The sequence below is a fragment of the Narcine bancroftii genome, chromosome 2, assembly GCF_036971445.1.
Source record: "Narcine bancroftii isolate sNarBan1 chromosome 2, sNarBan1.hap1, whole genome shotgun sequence".
In the NCBI taxonomy this organism is placed as follows: Eukaryota; Metazoa; Chordata; class Chondrichthyes; order Torpediniformes; family Narcinidae; genus Narcine; species Narcine bancroftii.
In genome coordinates this window covers 195,028,304-195,044,264 of record NC_091470.1, presented here as the reverse complement: position 1 = coordinate 195,044,264, position 15,961 = coordinate 195,028,304, and the positions used below count along the sequence as shown (strand labels likewise).

General features: G+C 40.4%; 1 protein-coding gene across 4 annotated transcripts in view; it reads left to right on the top strand.

The window, feature by feature from the left end:
* The window catches only part of LOC138754898 (uncharacterized), a 92,672-nt gene that overhangs the window by 19,256 nt on the left and 57,455 nt on the right, over positions 1 to 15,961 (top strand). For all 4 annotated transcript variants that reach the window (XM_069919866.1, XM_069919864.1, XM_069919865.1 and 1 more), the window contains exons 7-9: positions 7,785 to 7,896; positions 13,839 to 13,963; positions 15,643 to 15,721. In XM_069919866.1, the coding sequence (XP_069775967.1) occupies positions 7,785 to 7,896; positions 13,839 to 13,963; positions 15,643 to 15,721 (316 nt within the window). The remainder of the gene's footprint in view (positions 1 to 7,784; positions 7,897 to 13,838; positions 13,964 to 15,642; positions 15,722 to 15,961) is intronic.

Genomic DNA, 15,961 nt, shown 5'->3' with positions numbered 1-15,961 from the left:
CGACTTAAATGGGAGGAAGATTTGGGGATTCAGTTTGATATAGATAATTGGAGGAAGATTAATAAAGATACTCTGACAAAGTTAGTTAAAGTTAGTTATAGGTTGGTAACTTAAAACTTTATACATCAATTATATTTAACTCCTGAACATTTGAAACGATATAAATGGAGTGCTTCAGATTTGTGTTTTTGATGCAAGGAGCAGAAGGGTATATTTTTGCATTCAGTTTGGGCATGTGATAAGATTAAAGACTTTTGGGCCATTAAGAGCCATTTTTGCAGGAGATTTTGAAAATACATTTTTCTCTAGATCTTTTTAATTGGGGACCTTACTGAAATGGCTTTATAACATAAATTAGATAAATTTCAAATGGCATTTTTGAGATTGGCTTTAGCTGTAGCAAGGAAATGTACAGCTGTTTCAGGGAAAGATCAGATTGAGTTTCGCTTACAAAGATGGCATTGAGAAATGAAGTCATGGAGAGGAGTCACGTGATGGAGTAGTGGCCGGACGGTGAACTCCAGCCCTCTCCAGAAAAGTCGGGAAAAACAAAGGAAAACACAAAGGCACAGAAATAAAAGTTAAAGAAAAGTGAGTATAAAGGTGGAAAGAAGATGGCGACAAAAAAGAAAAATCAAAATCAACGGTAAGAAGAGAGGAAGAGAAGACAACAGAGGAAGAAGGAGAAGGCCTTACCTGTTCGAAGAGGCCCGCGGTGGAGAGAGAAACCCGCTCCCTCAGGTCGGTAGAAATTGGACTACAAAAATAACTCGCTGAGCCGAGTAAAAGTGCGCAACCACGCATGAAAAAAAACACCGACGGGAGGGGTGACCAGCTGGGGAGTCGATCTCCACAGCCGTCAACGACAGCTGCAGAACACCTGCAGCAAGAAGAGAACATAGAAGACAATGGAAACAAGAAAGAAGAGAAGAAAAGGGCAACAAACAAACAACAGATGGCCAACCCAGAGGAAGAAGAAGAGGAAGAGGAAGAGTACAGTGAAATAGAAGAAGAAGGGAAAGGCAAGATAAAGGATATACTTTCTCTTATTAAAGAATACATGGAGTCATTTAAAGAATGGCAAACACAGGAATTTAATGATTTAAGAAGAAGAATAAACAACACAGAAGAGAAAATGAATAAAATAGATATGACCTTAACAGAAATGGGAAAGAAAATGGACAAGATGGAAGAGCGGGAAGCAGCAGTAGAAATGGAGGTAGAGGACTTAAAAAAGAAATTAGAGGAATCTAATAAAAAAGTTATAGAGACACAAGAACTGTTAGCTCAGAAAATAGATATAATGGAAAATTATAACAGAAGAAATAACATAAAGATAGTGGGCCTTAAGGAAGACGAAGAAGGCAAGAATATGAGGGAGTTTATAAAAGATTGGATCCCTAGGATCCTAGGATGTCCAGAACTACAGCAAGAAATGGAAATAGAAAGGGCACATAGAGCATTGGCCTTTAAACCACAACCACAACAAAAACCAAGATCTATTTTAGTAAAATTCCTAAGATATACTACAAGAGAAAAGATACTGGAGAAGACAATGGAAAAAGTAAGAGAGGGCAACAAGCCACTGGAGTACAAAGGGCAAAAAATCTTCATTTATCCAGATATAAGTTTTGAACTCCTAAAGAAGAGAAAGGAGTTCAATACAGCAAAGGCGATTTTATGGAAGAAAGGGTATAAATTTATACTAAAGCATCCAGCGGTATTGAAAATATTTATTCCAGGACAACAAAACAGACTATTCTCGGATCCAGAAGAAGCACGAAAATTTGCAGAACAACTACAAAATAGACGGAGAGATGAAGACGTGTAATGAGAGTAAAAATGATCACGATTGATATGTATGTGGGTAAAGAGGTATAAGAGCGTATAGGTATAATGTGCATATGTGAATGTATCGGTACTTAGAGGAAAATATAGATAGTATAGACAAGAATTAATAAGGGAAGGTAATGGAATAGAGAGAATAAAGAGGGAATTAAAAGAGTGACCTTTGTTACATATGAAAAGTGAAATCTTTTCTGGGGGGGGCTGGGTGGGGGGGAATAGCGGTCACTGCAAAATCAGTTGACGCTTGCGAGTGAATTCGCAAACCCAAATGGAGAGGGGAGATGTGGTTGTCTGACAAGGGATAAAGGACAACTCAGGAGGGGAAGGGGAGATTGGGGCTAAAGAAGTTATAAATAGGAGAATAAGGAAAATGTTTGATGTTTTAGGAATGTTGTCTTATAAAGGGTTTAAAATAAGAAAACAGAAATGGAAAAGGAGGAAAGGTAATGATGGAAAAACGGAAAGGGAAGATAAACAAAGTATAAAATGGCTACGTTGAACTATATGACTTTAAATATTAATGGAATACATAACCAAACTAAAAGGAAGAAACTGCCAAATTTACTGAAAAAATAAAAAATTGATATAGCATTTGTCCAAGAAACACACTTAACTGAATTGGAGCACAAGAAATTAAAGAGAGATTGGGTAGGACATGTAACAGCAGCATCGTATAATTCAAAAGCAAGAGGAGTGGCTATATTAATTAGTAAAAATGTGCCATTTAAAATAGAGGAGGAAATAATAGATCCAGCAGGGAGATATGTAATGATAAAATGTCAGATATATTCGGAGTTTTGGAATCTACTTAATGTATATTCACCTAACGAAGAAGATCAAAAGTTTATGCAAGATATCTTTTTGAAGGCAGCTAATACGCAAGGGAACATACTAATAGGAGGGGATTTCAACCTGAATTTGGATTCAAATATGGATAAAACTGGGAAAAAATTAACAGAAAGAACAAAGTAACCAAATTTATAATTAAATCAATGCAAGAAATGCAACTTTTGGATATATGGAGGAAACAAAACCCAAAAGAAAAGGAATATTCATATTACTCGGCTAGACATAAAACATACTCAAGAATAGACCTATTTTTGTTATCAGCTAGTATGCAAGATAGAGTAAGAAAAACAGAATATAAAGCTAGAATACTATCGGACCATTCACCCTTAATATTGACAGTAAAGCTAGAGGACATCCCTCCAAGAATGTATAGATGGAGATTAAACCCCATGCTACTTAAAAGGCAGGATTTTAGAGAACTTATTGAAAAACAATTAAAAATGTATTTTGAAATAAATACGGAATCAGTGGAAGATAAGTTTATACTATGGGATGCAATGAAAGCATTCATTAGAGGGCAAATAATAAGTTATGTAACCAAGATGAAGAAGGACTATAATCAGGAAACAGAGCAGTTGGAAAGGGAAATAGTAAATATAGAAAAAAAATTAGCAATGAAAGAAGATACAACTAAAAGAAGAGAATTGACGGATAAAAAAATAAAATATGAAACATTACAAACATATAAGGTAGAGAAGAATATAATGAAGACAAAACAGAAATATTATGAGCTGGGTGAAAAAACGCACAAAATCCTAGCATGGCAGCTTAAGACAGAACAAGCTAAGAAAATGGTATTGGCATCAAGGAAAAAAGACAAACAAATTACATATAATCCAAAAGAAATTCAGGAAAACTTTAGAGAATTCTATGAACAATTATACCGAACTGAAAACGAAGGGAAAGAAGGGAAAAGATGAATTTTTGACTAAAATTGAACAACCAAAACTACAAATAGAGGAACAAAATAAATTAACAGAACCATTTGGAACAGTAGAAATACAAGAGATAATAAAAAAATTACCAAATAATAAGACACCAGGAGAGGATGGACTCCCAATAGAATTCTACAAAACATTTAAAGACTTATTAATTCTGCCCCTCCTGGATGTAATCAACCAGATTGATGAAACACAAAGCTTACCAGATTCATGTAAAACAGCAATAATTACAGTAATACTAAAACAAGGGAAAGATCCACTCTCACCAGCGTCATATAGACCAATATCTTTACTAAACACAGATTATAAGATAATAGCTAAACTATTAGCAAACAGATTAGCAGAGCAGGTTCCGAAAATGGTAAATTTAGACCAAACTGGATTTATCAAAAAAAGACGCACAACAGACAATATTTGTAAATTTATTAACTTAATTCATGCAGTATAAGGAAATAAAGCACCTGCAGTAGCAGTTGCTTTAGACGCAGAGAAGGCCTTCGACAGAGTAGAATGGAATTATTTGTTCAAAGTATTGCAAAAATTCAGTTTACCGGAGAAGTATATTAATTGGATTAAAGCATTATATAAGGGACCATTAGCGAAAGTGACAGTAAATGGACATGTATCAAAACAATTTAACTTAAGCAGGTCAACGCGGCAGGGATGCCCACTATCACCTTTATTGTTTGCGTTAGCTATAGAACCACTAGCAGAATTGATAAGAATAGATAATAATATAAAAGGAATAAAAATAAAAGACAAGGAATATAAAATCAGTCTATTTGCGGACGATGTTATAGTGTACTTAACAGAACCAGAACTATCAATAAAAGAATTATATAAGAAATTGAAGGAATATGGAGAAATGTCGGGTTACAAGATAAACGTAAATAAAAGTGAAGCAATGCCTATGAATAATGCGGATTTCTCAAAATTTAAGAAGGAATCTCCATTTAGATGGCAAATGCAGGCAATAAGATACCTAGGTGTACAAATAAACAAAAACCTCGGCCAATTATACAAACTCAATTATTATCCACTAATGAAAAAATTACAGGACGATTTAGAGCATTGGAAAGATCTACCACTAACACTAATAGGAAGGATAAACTGTATTAAAATGAACATTTTTCCAAGGATATTATACTTATTTCAGGCATTGCCAATACAACTGACAGAAAAATTCTTCAAAGAGTTAAAGAAAATAATAAGGAAATTTTTATGGAGATGGGGGAAACCGAGGATAGCACTGGATAAATTAACAGAAGGGTTTAAACAAGGAGGCTTACAATTGCCAAACTTTAAAAATTATTATAGAGCCGCACAATTAAGATACCTATCAGATTTTTATCAAACAAGGGAAAAACCAGACTGGACGAGATTAGAATTAGATAAAATAAGGGAAAAGATACCTGAACACATATTATATAAATGGGTTGAAAAATTGGTACAACATAGAACTTCTCCAGTATTACATCATCTCCTCAATATTTGGAAGAAGATTCATGTAGAAAGAAATAAAACAAATTATCAATTACCAAAACTAATATTGACGCAAAATAAGTTACTCCCTTTTACAATAGATAACCTTTCCTTTAGAGAATGGGAAAAAAAAAAGGGATTAAAAGAATAGAGAATTGTTTTTCAGGAAGTAGATTCTTATCCTTTGAACAAATGAGAGATAAGTACAATATAACTGGAGATACAGCGCTGGCATTTTACCAACTGAGATCCTACTTGAAAGATAAGTTAGGAAGCAATTTGAGTTTGCCAGAGGGAAGTAACCTTGAATATGTGATTACAGATACAATGTTAATCAAAAGATTTATAACAAATATTTACATTAAACTGCAAGAAAAAGAGAATGAGGAAACAAATGGTAAAACTAAACAAAAATGGGAACAAGATTTAAATATAAAGATAAAAAAGGAAACATGGGAGAAATTATGTTCTGGAACGATGAGAAATACAATAAATACGAGGCTACGTATGATACAATATAACTGGCTACACAGACTATACATTACACCTCAAAAGTTAAATAAATGGGACCCAACAGTATCTGATAGATGTTTTCGATGTAAAAAAGAAATGGGAACAACAATTCATGCAATCTGGACATGTGAGAAAGTAGAAAAATTTTGGGAAGATCTCAATCAGATATTAAATAAAATAACAGAAAAGAATATACCAAAGAATCCAGAGATCTTTCTTCTAAGTAACATAAAAAACAAAGAATTTGGAATTGATTTGGAGGATGCACAAAAAAGATTTGTTAAGATAGCCCTAGCCGTAGCAAAAAAATGTATTATGTCAACCTGGAAATTGGAAGATAATCTGAAAATACAACAATGGTATATAGAAATGAATAAATGTATTCCATTAGAAAAAATTACATATAGTTTAAGAAATAATATTGAAATATTCGAACAAATATGGGAGCCTTACATTAAATACAATAGCAAAAACCTACCGGGGTCAATCATTACCTAAGTTGATGGAAGGAGAAGGAAAGAAAAGAATGGACTCAGTAGAATTTCTGGTGTATTTTTGTTGAATGACAACATTATCTGACTGGTTTAATGTAACCTAGATTGTATACCTAAAATGGATGGGAGGGGGGGGGTGGGGGGTGGCTTGAGAGGAGGGGGGGGGAGAAAAAAAATCACTGTATATGTGTGAAAAAGAAAAAGTGTGTAGCATGGCTAATGTGATTTATGGTGTGAAAAATAAAAAATTATTTTAAAAAAAGAGAGAAATGAGGTCATGCATTCCAATGGAAAAGTTAACTTATAATTTAAGAGATCAATATTATAGATTTAAAAAGATTTGGAGCCCATGTTTGGATTATTTTAATTTGAAAAATATGAAACTGGTTGGGTGCGGCTGGATCTCCACATTGAATACTAAATAAATGATTGTTCTCCTTATCTCTTTTTTTTTCTCTTTTTTTTATGGGAAGTAGGGGGTAAATTTAGGTTAAGGGGAGGGGTGGTGGGGGTTTAGGTTTGTAGATTTTTTTAGATCTTGTAGTTTTTTTCTATGTAACCATGTAAATTGCTTTTTGTAAATTTGTTCATTCTAATTCTGTAATTGTGGTTATTACTTTGTTTTATAAAAATAAATTATTTTTTAAAAAGAGGGAAACCCAGATAATGGGTTTGAATGGTCACCTGCAACTTGCCTTTTGTGCCCGACTTACACTCTTTCACTCGCTGTTTCATCAGGAGAGATTGAGTTGTCTGGGACTGTACTCGCTTGAATTTAGAAGAAAGGGAAATATAAATGTATAAAATTATACATAGATAAGGTAGAGCCAGGTAAGTAGGGGAGACCAGAACTAGGGGACATTGCCTCAAGATCCAGGGGAGTAGCTTTAGGTCGGAGATGAGGAGGAACTGCTTTTCCCAGAGGGGGGTGAATCTGTGGAATTCACTGCCCATTGAAGCAGTGGAGGCAACCTCAGTAAATAGATTTAAGACCTGGTACCAAAGCTGCCTATGATAAAGTTTAATTTATAATTTAGATAAGAGATTAACAGCAATAACTAATAATAAAATAGAACAATTATAACATTATTAAAAAAAGTTACTTGAACACAAGCCGTGACAGTCAGACTGATAACTGAAATGGCTATGAAGTGACTAATGGATGGGTAACGTATACAGCGTGGATACGCTGGACAAAGGGATGAATCTCATCCTGGGCCACTCAGAAAGGTGTGCGATAAATTGTTTATTTCTGGAAATTTCCATTTAATATTTTTGGACCATGGTTGACCACGGGTAACTGAAATTGCGGAAACTAATCTGCGGATGGGGGGGGGGGGGGCCATTGTATTATATAAATTTAGGGTGGCACGGAAGCTTAGCAGTTGTACAATGTGGTTACAGGACCAGCGAGCAGGTTTCGGATCCTGCTCTGTCTGCAAGGAGTCAGCGCGTTCTCCCTATGTCTGCGTGGGTTTCCTCCGGGTGTTCTAGTTCCCTCCCACTCTTCAAAACGTAGCGGGAATTGCAGATCAATTGGGTGGCACAGGCTGTGGGCCGGAAGGGCCTGTATGTCTAAATTTATTTAAACTCTGTGGATGCCAGCAGCATTACTAAAACTATTAATCTACTTTGATTTGGTTCACTGACTCTACAGGAAGTCCAGAAGCCTGGTTGCAGGAAATCACAACGTATTGCCAGTCTGCTGTATCCAAACCCAACAGGCAATATTGATTCCATTTCTCTGGGAGGGAGTGGCACTAAACCAGGTAAGGGGGTCCGGTTAAAAAATGGGCTCAATTTTGCTATTCAAGAAAAATTGGATAGATATGTGGATGGGAGTGGTGTGGAGAGGTTTGGCCCAGGTGCAGGTCAATGGGATGAGGCAGAATAATAGTTTGGCACAGGCTAGATGGGCTGAATGGCCTGATTCTGTGCTGTAGTGTTCTATAGTTCTGAGCCTTTTGACCTGCAGTTTGGTTATGTGACTCCACCAGAAACATTCGGAGCCTGTTTCTGCTCCCTCTACAGTCACAGCAGTTCTGATGTTATTTTCCCCGCTTGCAAGTAAGGTCCAGTCTTGAGCTCAGTCAAGTCCTTTGCGGGACAGGCAGGCACGGTTGCAGCGGTTGCAAAGGAAAATTGGTTGGTTGGGGTTGGGTGTTGGGTTTTTCCTCCTTTGTCTTTTGTCAGTGAGGTGGGCTCTGCGGTTTTTTTCAAAGGAGGTTGCTGCCCGCCGAACTGTGAGGCGCCAAGATGCACAGTTGGAGGCGAGATCAGCCCACTGGCGGTGGTCAATGTGGCAGGCACCGAGAGATTTCTTTAAGCAGTCCTTGTACCTCTTCTTTGGTACACCTCTGTCTCGGTGGCCAGTGGAGAGCTCGCCATAGAACACGATCTTGGGAAGGGGATGGTCCTCCATTCTGGAGACGTGACCCACCCAGCGCAGTTGGGTCTTCAGCAGCATGGATTCGATGTTTGCGGACTCTGCCAGCTCGAGTACTTCGATGTTGGTGATGAAGTCATTCCAATGAATGTTGAGGATGGAGCGGAGACAGCGCTGATGGAAGCGTTCTAGGAGCCGTAGGTGATGCCGGTAGAGGACCCATGATTCGGAGCCGAACAGGAGCGTGGGTATGACAACGGCTCTGTACACGCTGATCTTTGTGTGTTTCTTCAGGTGGTTGTTTTTCCAGACTCTTTTGTGTCGTCTTCCAAAGCTGCTATTTGCCTTGGCGAGTCTGTTGTCTATCTCTTTGTTGATCCTTGCATCAGATGAAATTGTGCAGCCGAGGTAGGTAAACTGGTTGCCCGATGGAGATGTGAGGGGGCTGGTGGTCATGGTGGGGAGCTGGCTGATGGAGGACCTCAGTTTTCTTCAGGCTGACTTCCAGGCCAAACATTTTGGCAGTTTCCGCAAAACAGAATGTCATGCGCTGGAGTGCTGGCTCTGAATGGGCAACTAAAGCGGCATCATTTGCAAAGAGTAGTTCACGGACAAGTTGCTCTTGTGTCTTGGTGTGAGCTTGCAGGCGCCTCAGATTGAAGAGACTGCCATCCATGTTCATTGTTGAGCCTAAACACGCTGATGACTAGCCAATGCACAACGGTATTGTAGGATTCCCGGCATTAAAGAAGCTTTATAAATGCATTCAATTTATTGTCATGTAATAATAACAATGTGATATTACACAAAGTTGCCTTTTGTCTGCTGTAAGGCAGGTACATTTGTCATCAGTAGAAATTGCCTGAATCGTCTCTAACAGTCAGAGAAAGAAAAGGAGAGGTCCATCATCCCCTCCCCCACCGCGTCACCAAGTGTCCGTGGATTTTCCTCCAGCGCTTCCACAGCCACAGAGAGTCCAGTCCAAACCATCGGCAATCTAAGCACCAGATCCAAAACTCCAACATGATTAGGAACCCCTCGGCGCCCTCTCACATCCTGGTTCTGATACCTGGTCCCCTTCGGCCAGTTTCGAGGCAGTCTCCAGCAGTCCGCCTCCTGGTGCGAGTCCCTTGACCACAGTCTCCAGCAGCCCACAGCCTGCATGAGTTCCTCTCCTCGAATCACCACTGCCCCGCTGTCTTCCTGTTCTTCAGCACAGAGCCCCTCACTGCTCTGCTGCTGTGGTCACCATCCCATGGGTCATCTCCTCTGCTTCTCCTTAGTGGGTGGGGGGAAGAGGAGGTGTGGTCTCTCCATTTTCTGCTGCCCCGCACCAGTCACAAATTCACAAGTTAAAAGTGTAGGTGCAGGCCTTTAGGCCCATTGTGTCTGTTCCGTGACTCTACAGTAAACTGAATTATCCTCACACTTAGTTCAAATTTCTAGCCTTTTCCCCATATCGCTTGATTCCCTGACTTGAGATACTTTATCCATTTCCTGTTTAAATACTCCCAGTGATCTGGCCTCCACTGCTTTGTGTGGCATTGAGTTCCACAGATCCATGAGCCTCTGACTAAAGAAGTTCTTCCTTCTCTCTGTTTTAATTGAATAGCTTCTAATTTTAAGACTATGACCCCTTGTCCTCGATTCACCCATCAAGGGAAACATCCGCATTCACTCTGTCAAAACCTTTCAATATTCAATATCTCGTAGAGATTCCCCCTCATTCTCCTGTATTTCAACGAATGCAACCCGAGAGCTGACATATGCTAGCCCCTGCATTCCAGGAATCATCCTTGTAAATCTCCTCTGCACCCTCTCCACATCCTTTCTAAGATAGGGGGCCCAAAACTGTGGCTGCTGCCGATCATCAGTGTTGCCATCTTGGTGACAGACCCTGCGGTTCGTGGGATTTTAAATAAAACAACAGTTGGGTCCTTTAACAGGGCCGTTTAAAGGAGCTGACAGCAGTTGGACCCTTTGTCTCGACTCCCTGCTCTCCGTGGGTCCGCACCTCACAGCAGCACCGCTCTTTTCTCCGATTGGCTTGGAGCCACTTTGGCTGTAGAATTACGCACAACTAAGTTGATCTGTAATAGGAGACTTGCTAGTAATTGCTCACAATCAAAATTTATTGTCGTGAACACATCACAAAACTTTGCTTTGCGGCAGCGTTACAAGGTGCAATAAATCACATTTTGAAAAAAAAATAGATTAGTGAGAAAGAAGAGAAAGTCAGACTATGTCTGGGGTTCACTGTCCATTCAGGAATCTGATGGCGGAGGGGAAGAAGCTGTCCTTGTGCTGCTGGGTGTTCATCTTCAGGCTCCTGTACCTCCTTCCCAATTGTAGCAGTGAGAAGAGGGTGTGACATTGGCAGTAGCGTGGGGGGAGGGTGGGGGGAGGGTCGTTGAGGATAGAGACTGCTTTCTTGCAATGTCCTCAAGGGAGTGATGGTGGCCCTGACAGAGCTCACAACACTCAATCTAGCCTTTTTCTATCTTGTGCATTGGCATCTCCATACCAGACAGTGATGCACCCAATCAGGATGTTCTCCATAGAAATTTGCAATGTTTGAGAACAACATTTTCAAATCAAAGTGTTGCTGGGCTCGGAAATGTTTTGAGCCGGTGACAACGGGTGATGGTTGACAAGGGTTTAGAACGAGACATAAACAGCAGAGTTTTATTTGTTCATAGCAGCAACCATAAAAACTAATTTCATTTATGAAATGGTATTGATGGACTTAAAGGGTTTTAGAAACTGCTGCATCCCAATGAATCCAGATTTATTAATTTTAAAGTGATTTCTTAGATTTTTTTTCCAATACAGTAAAAGCAACCCCCCCCCCAGTATCTGGCACCCAGTGGGATAAATGAATCTGCCAATTGCTTGAGATACTGGGTTGCGTGATTGGCAAATTTTTTTTTTAATTTGGGGTTTTTTGCCTATTTATTTTCTGTGAGTTTTTCTTTTGTCAGTTGCTTCAATTCCGGATAATGGGGATTTTACTGTACAAGCAGGTCTTCACTTAATGTTGTTGATGTATTCTTGGAAAGTGCGACTTTAAGTGAAATAACGTTAAACAAAACCAATTTTACCATAAGCTCAATGTTTAAAAACAAGAGTCACGTTCCCACGGTTTATTTCTGGTCACAAAAACATTACCAATAATGACCCAATATTAATATTAAATAATTCTAACATTAAACATTGAAATTAATGTGTGTTGTACAGAAATGGAATCTTGAGCAGTTCTTAAAATGCTCAAGCCATCCACGACGTGGCACAAAGGTTTCACTTCTCGCACCAGAGCCCTGTTGTTTCTTTAGTTCATCAAATTACAGGTAGTGCCAGACTTGCGATGGAGTTTCTGTTCCCAGCAGCTGCCTTCATTGACCCAGTGAGCAAGCGAGTCCACTCAGCGCTCCCTGCTCTACTCAACACATTATCGTGGCTCATTAATGGTAGAGCACAGCAGAAGGCCCTTCCAGCCCAATATCACCCAATTAACCGAGCAACCTCACGCGTTTTGGACAGTGAGAGCACCCGGAGGAAACTCCCGCACATTATGGGGAAAACGTTCAAAACTCCTTACAGACAGCGACGGATTTGAACCTGTGTCGCTGGCGCTGTATTAGCATTGCGCTAACAAGTTCGAGTTTGTTATCGTCCGATTGTACAAGTGCAACTCAACAAAGCAGCGTTCTCTGGTCATCAGTGGAAAAACCCAGACACACAACCAGACATAACACCCACAGACAGCGATACACATGCCTTGCTAGTGGTGGTGCTGGAGGCTGGAACGTCAGGGGCATTTAAGAGACTCTTAGGCACATGGATAGAAGAAAAATAGAGGGTTACAATATTTTTTAGGGAATATATGGGTCAACACAACATTGAGGATTGAAGGCCTGTACTGTGCTGTGGTGTTCTATGTTCTTTCAATAAATATTGTTAAATAAATGTTAATACCCATGCCACCCTAATTTACAGTATGTACGGCTGTTGGCCATTCACAATCCAGGGAGAATCTGCACCTTCTCCTTGCTGGGCAACTGTGAATCAACTGCCTCTGTGTGTCATCCTTCATTCCTCCTGTTACGAATCCAGAGAACCCCAAAACCCAGCAGCAATAGATATGCACCATGACAAAGGGTTACCTAAGCAAAAGTTGCTTTTAATTATCTTTGAACATGAAAATAGAATCAAACTTAAATTTATCTCTATTGACTCACTTAACCTACTTAACCCCCTTCAAATGCTAAGCGCACATGTGTATGAGTTCAGCAAAGTTCTTTGGTTCACAGTCCAATCTCCCTGGTTGCAGGCAATTCTTGTACTGTACACAGAAGTTAGCATTAATAAAGTTCACCAGGCTTTGGTGCTTAACAGGTAAATGGTTACCACTCAGAAGGGTTCTTGTTGGTTTTCAGAGAGAGAGTTTTTCTTGTTTCAGGTCACCACAGAGGTCCTTTCTGTTTCACCTATTCCAAGGGAAACACCGGATAGCCAGTCCTCTCCTTTGACCAGGCCATTTTCCAAAGCTTGCCAGCTTGTCCCTCTGGAACTGATGTCTGTGTCTCTCTGCCTGTTGTTACATTTGTTGCCTTTTGCAAATGACAGTCCATCATAGGTCTGTGAGCACTCTTGCAAAAGCTCCTGCAAAAATTCTGTTTTAAAGAGTTTGTGTGTGACCTGCTCTAACAAACCTTTCCCAATTTATCTGCCAAACACCTCTATATACTCTGTCACACTCCCTCCTTCACCAGTCCACTACTGGCTGCTGTCCAACCCTTCTCATCATTATTATTAGCTATCTTTGCTCTGCACTCAGTTCCAGCCCGAAACGCTGACCATTCTTTTTCTCCCAATGATGCTGTTCGACCTGCTGAGTTTCTCCAGCGGATTGCTTTTTTGTTCCCCTACATTTGTATACTTGAACTTGGGTGGCATGGATAGTGCAACGCTATTGCAGCGCCGGGGCCCAGGTTCGAATCCGGCGCTGTCTCTGAGGAGTTTGTATGTTCTCCCCGTGTCTGCCTGGGCTTTTCCCAGGTCCTTCAGTTTCCTCCCATCTTCCAAAACGTATGGGGTTCCAGGTCAATTTGGATGTAATTGGTCAGCACAGATTTAAAGGGCTGGAATTGGCTTCCACTGTGTTATAAATAAATTTAAACAACCTACGCTTACAGACCCTCTTTAACTCCCTCAAATAGTAATCTCTACAGCACCATTGATTATTCGGCTGTGGATAAATAAAGGCAACATATGCCCACTCAGTGCAAATGTTTTTAACTGAACCATTTTCCTTTGATTCAACAGAAGTTGGTATGAGCTCACACTCCAAGCTAATTATTCCCGATCAGGTGGCGCAGACGGAGATGTGTAACATCACAGGACCTGGGGAAGAATTGCAAGCCCATGCCCCAGAAACGCAAGAGAGACCGGTAATGTTGCCACAAATTGAACTTAAAGAGTTGGTGGTTATTTGCTTGGCTGATGGATGTTTTACACAGGTTGGATGGGCTTCTAGATCAGGCTGACCTGGGTAAAGAGTTGTTGGAGTTTGAAGCATGCATCAAGTTCAAATTTTGAGAAAACTAGGAGTTGGACCTGCAACTCACGAGAGAGAGACTCTCTTGGGGTGAGACTGGCTTCTTCTTGTAAAAAAGTTCTCTCACTTTGAAAAGTGAAATAAAAGCATGCAACTGTGCTGAGCTCCTTGAACCATTTCACTTCACATCTTCCTGTGTGACGATTTGGCCAGGGCAGTGAGTAGAAAGGACATTTCCCATGCTGGAAGACTCTAGGACAAGAGGGCACAATTTCAGGATTGAAGGGGCCGCTCTTAGAGCAGAGATGTGGAGGAATTTCTTCGGCCAGAGGTTGGTAAATTTGTTGCCGCAGGCGGTTGTGGGTGTATTTAAGGCAGAGATTGATTAGCCAGGTTATTGGGAGTAGGCTGGGCAGAGGAACTGAGTGGGAAAATGGATCCGCTCATCATTGATTGGCAGGGCAGGCTTGATGGGCTGAATGGCCTATTTCTGCTCCTATGTTTAATGGCCCTAAGTAGCTAATCAAAGAAATAAAAGAGAATATCCCTCTGGCCTAAAACATGGGTAATATATCGTTACCTCCTATGCACTGCAGAATTTCTGCATAAAATTGCATTGTTGCCTCACAGTAAAATGCAATCGTCCTTTCCTGCAAAAAAGAGAAAGTTGGTGGACTCTGGTCATTCTTTTTCCTTCTGTCCCCCATCAGCTGCCAAGGTATGTGCACCTTGGAGACGGAAAGGTGATGTCTGCAAAGTAGCAATTTGTTGGAGGAACTCAGGGGGTGAAGGGTTCCGTTCTGAAATGTCCTCCTTTTTCTCCCACTGATGCTGTCAACCCGCTGAATTCCTACAGCCGATCGTTTATTGTTGGGGTCCTGAGCGTTGGTCTGATGCTATATTTTAAGTCCAGTCAAGTTCAAGTTTATTACCATCTGATCGTGCAACCTGATGAAACAGTGTTCTCTGGTCCTTGTTGCAAAACACACAGACATACAACCAGACATAACACAGACAGACAAATAATACATAAACAGTTCAGATTTTCATATATACAAATAAATATTGTTTCATAAATATGAGAGTCTCGGCGGGTCAGTGTGAGTAGTTCTTTTGATCATTCAACATTCTCACTGCCCGCGAGAAAAAGCTGTTCCTCAGCCAGTGGTACCAGCTTTGATCCTCCTGGATCTCTTCCCCGAAGGGAGCTGCTGAAAGATGCTGTGTGCGCAGGGTGGAAGGGGTCCTCAATGATTTTACACTCCCTCTTCAGACAACAATCACATGGATGGGGGTGGGGGTTGGGGGGGCGGGGTGTGGGGAGGATCCTCTCTGCTGCTCTTACAGATTTGTGAATTGGTCTCCAATCCATTTCTCTGCAGCCTCCGTACCGCACTGGTGTGCAGTCGGTCAGGATGCTCTCGATAGAGCACTATAGAAGGTTGGCATTAGTCTTGTCCACGTCTTCTCAGGAAGTGCAGTCGTCGTTGTGCCTTCCTGACAAGATCTGTGTACACAATACGCTGTAATTTAAATTAATTTCCAACAACATCATTTCTCACTCTATTTCAGTTGCTGCAAGGCACCTCTCCCCGGAATGAAAAACCTTTACTCAAAACCTGGGATCTCAGGAGTAAGAATTTTAAATTAGGTGAGGACTGAATGTTTTATTACTGAAACTGTGCCATTTGCCTTAAGTTATCTGTTTGTACAACTTGGTGGTTAAAAAAAACCTTGATCTTGTACAGTTTACTGCAGTTAAACCTATGAAAGGACTGATTTAGGAGCAAGTGGAAATCAGTCATGTTCTGCCATTTAATAGGGCTGGTGGTTTGAGCATCTGGATCCTGGTCCAGAGGGCTCTGAAACCGATTCTCTTGGCCTACTGGTT